Here is a 236-nt window from a genome sequence, read left to right as displayed (position 1 = left end):
GGAGGATACTGCGAGGACGAGGAGCTCCCCTCCTGCGCCTACGCCCACCCGCATCTCCACGGACTCCCGTTCCTCGTTCATGGTCAGTACGCCCACGCCCGTGCTCTCGAGTGTATGTGTATGTGCATAGGGGAGGGGGGGCCATTCCACCAGCCCAATCACGGTGGAAAACCATTTCGATCGCTCTCGTATGGAAGGCGTCATCGCTGATCCTCCGCGAGGTTGAAGCCCCGTAA

At 61.0% G+C, this 236-nt stretch overlaps 1 protein-coding gene across 1 annotated transcript in view; it reads left to right on the top strand.

Annotated features, from left to right (window-relative positions):
* The window catches only part of LOC119587989 (protein twist-like), a gene marked incomplete in the record, with an annotated part of 13,117 nt that overhangs the window by 607 nt on the left and 12,274 nt on the right, over positions 1-236 (top strand). Inside the window, 1 exon segment of the mRNA XM_037936711.1 lies at positions 1-82. Coding sequence (XP_037792639.1) covers positions 1-82 — 82 coding nt within the window.

Source organism: Penaeus monodon, chromosome 23 (genome assembly GCF_015228065.2).
Source record: "Penaeus monodon isolate SGIC_2016 chromosome 23, NSTDA_Pmon_1, whole genome shotgun sequence".
Taxonomy (NCBI): Eukaryota; Metazoa; Arthropoda; class Malacostraca; order Decapoda; family Penaeidae; genus Penaeus; species Penaeus monodon.
Note: the sequence above shows the minus strand (reverse complement) of the source record. Positions and strands in the feature narration are given on the sequence as shown.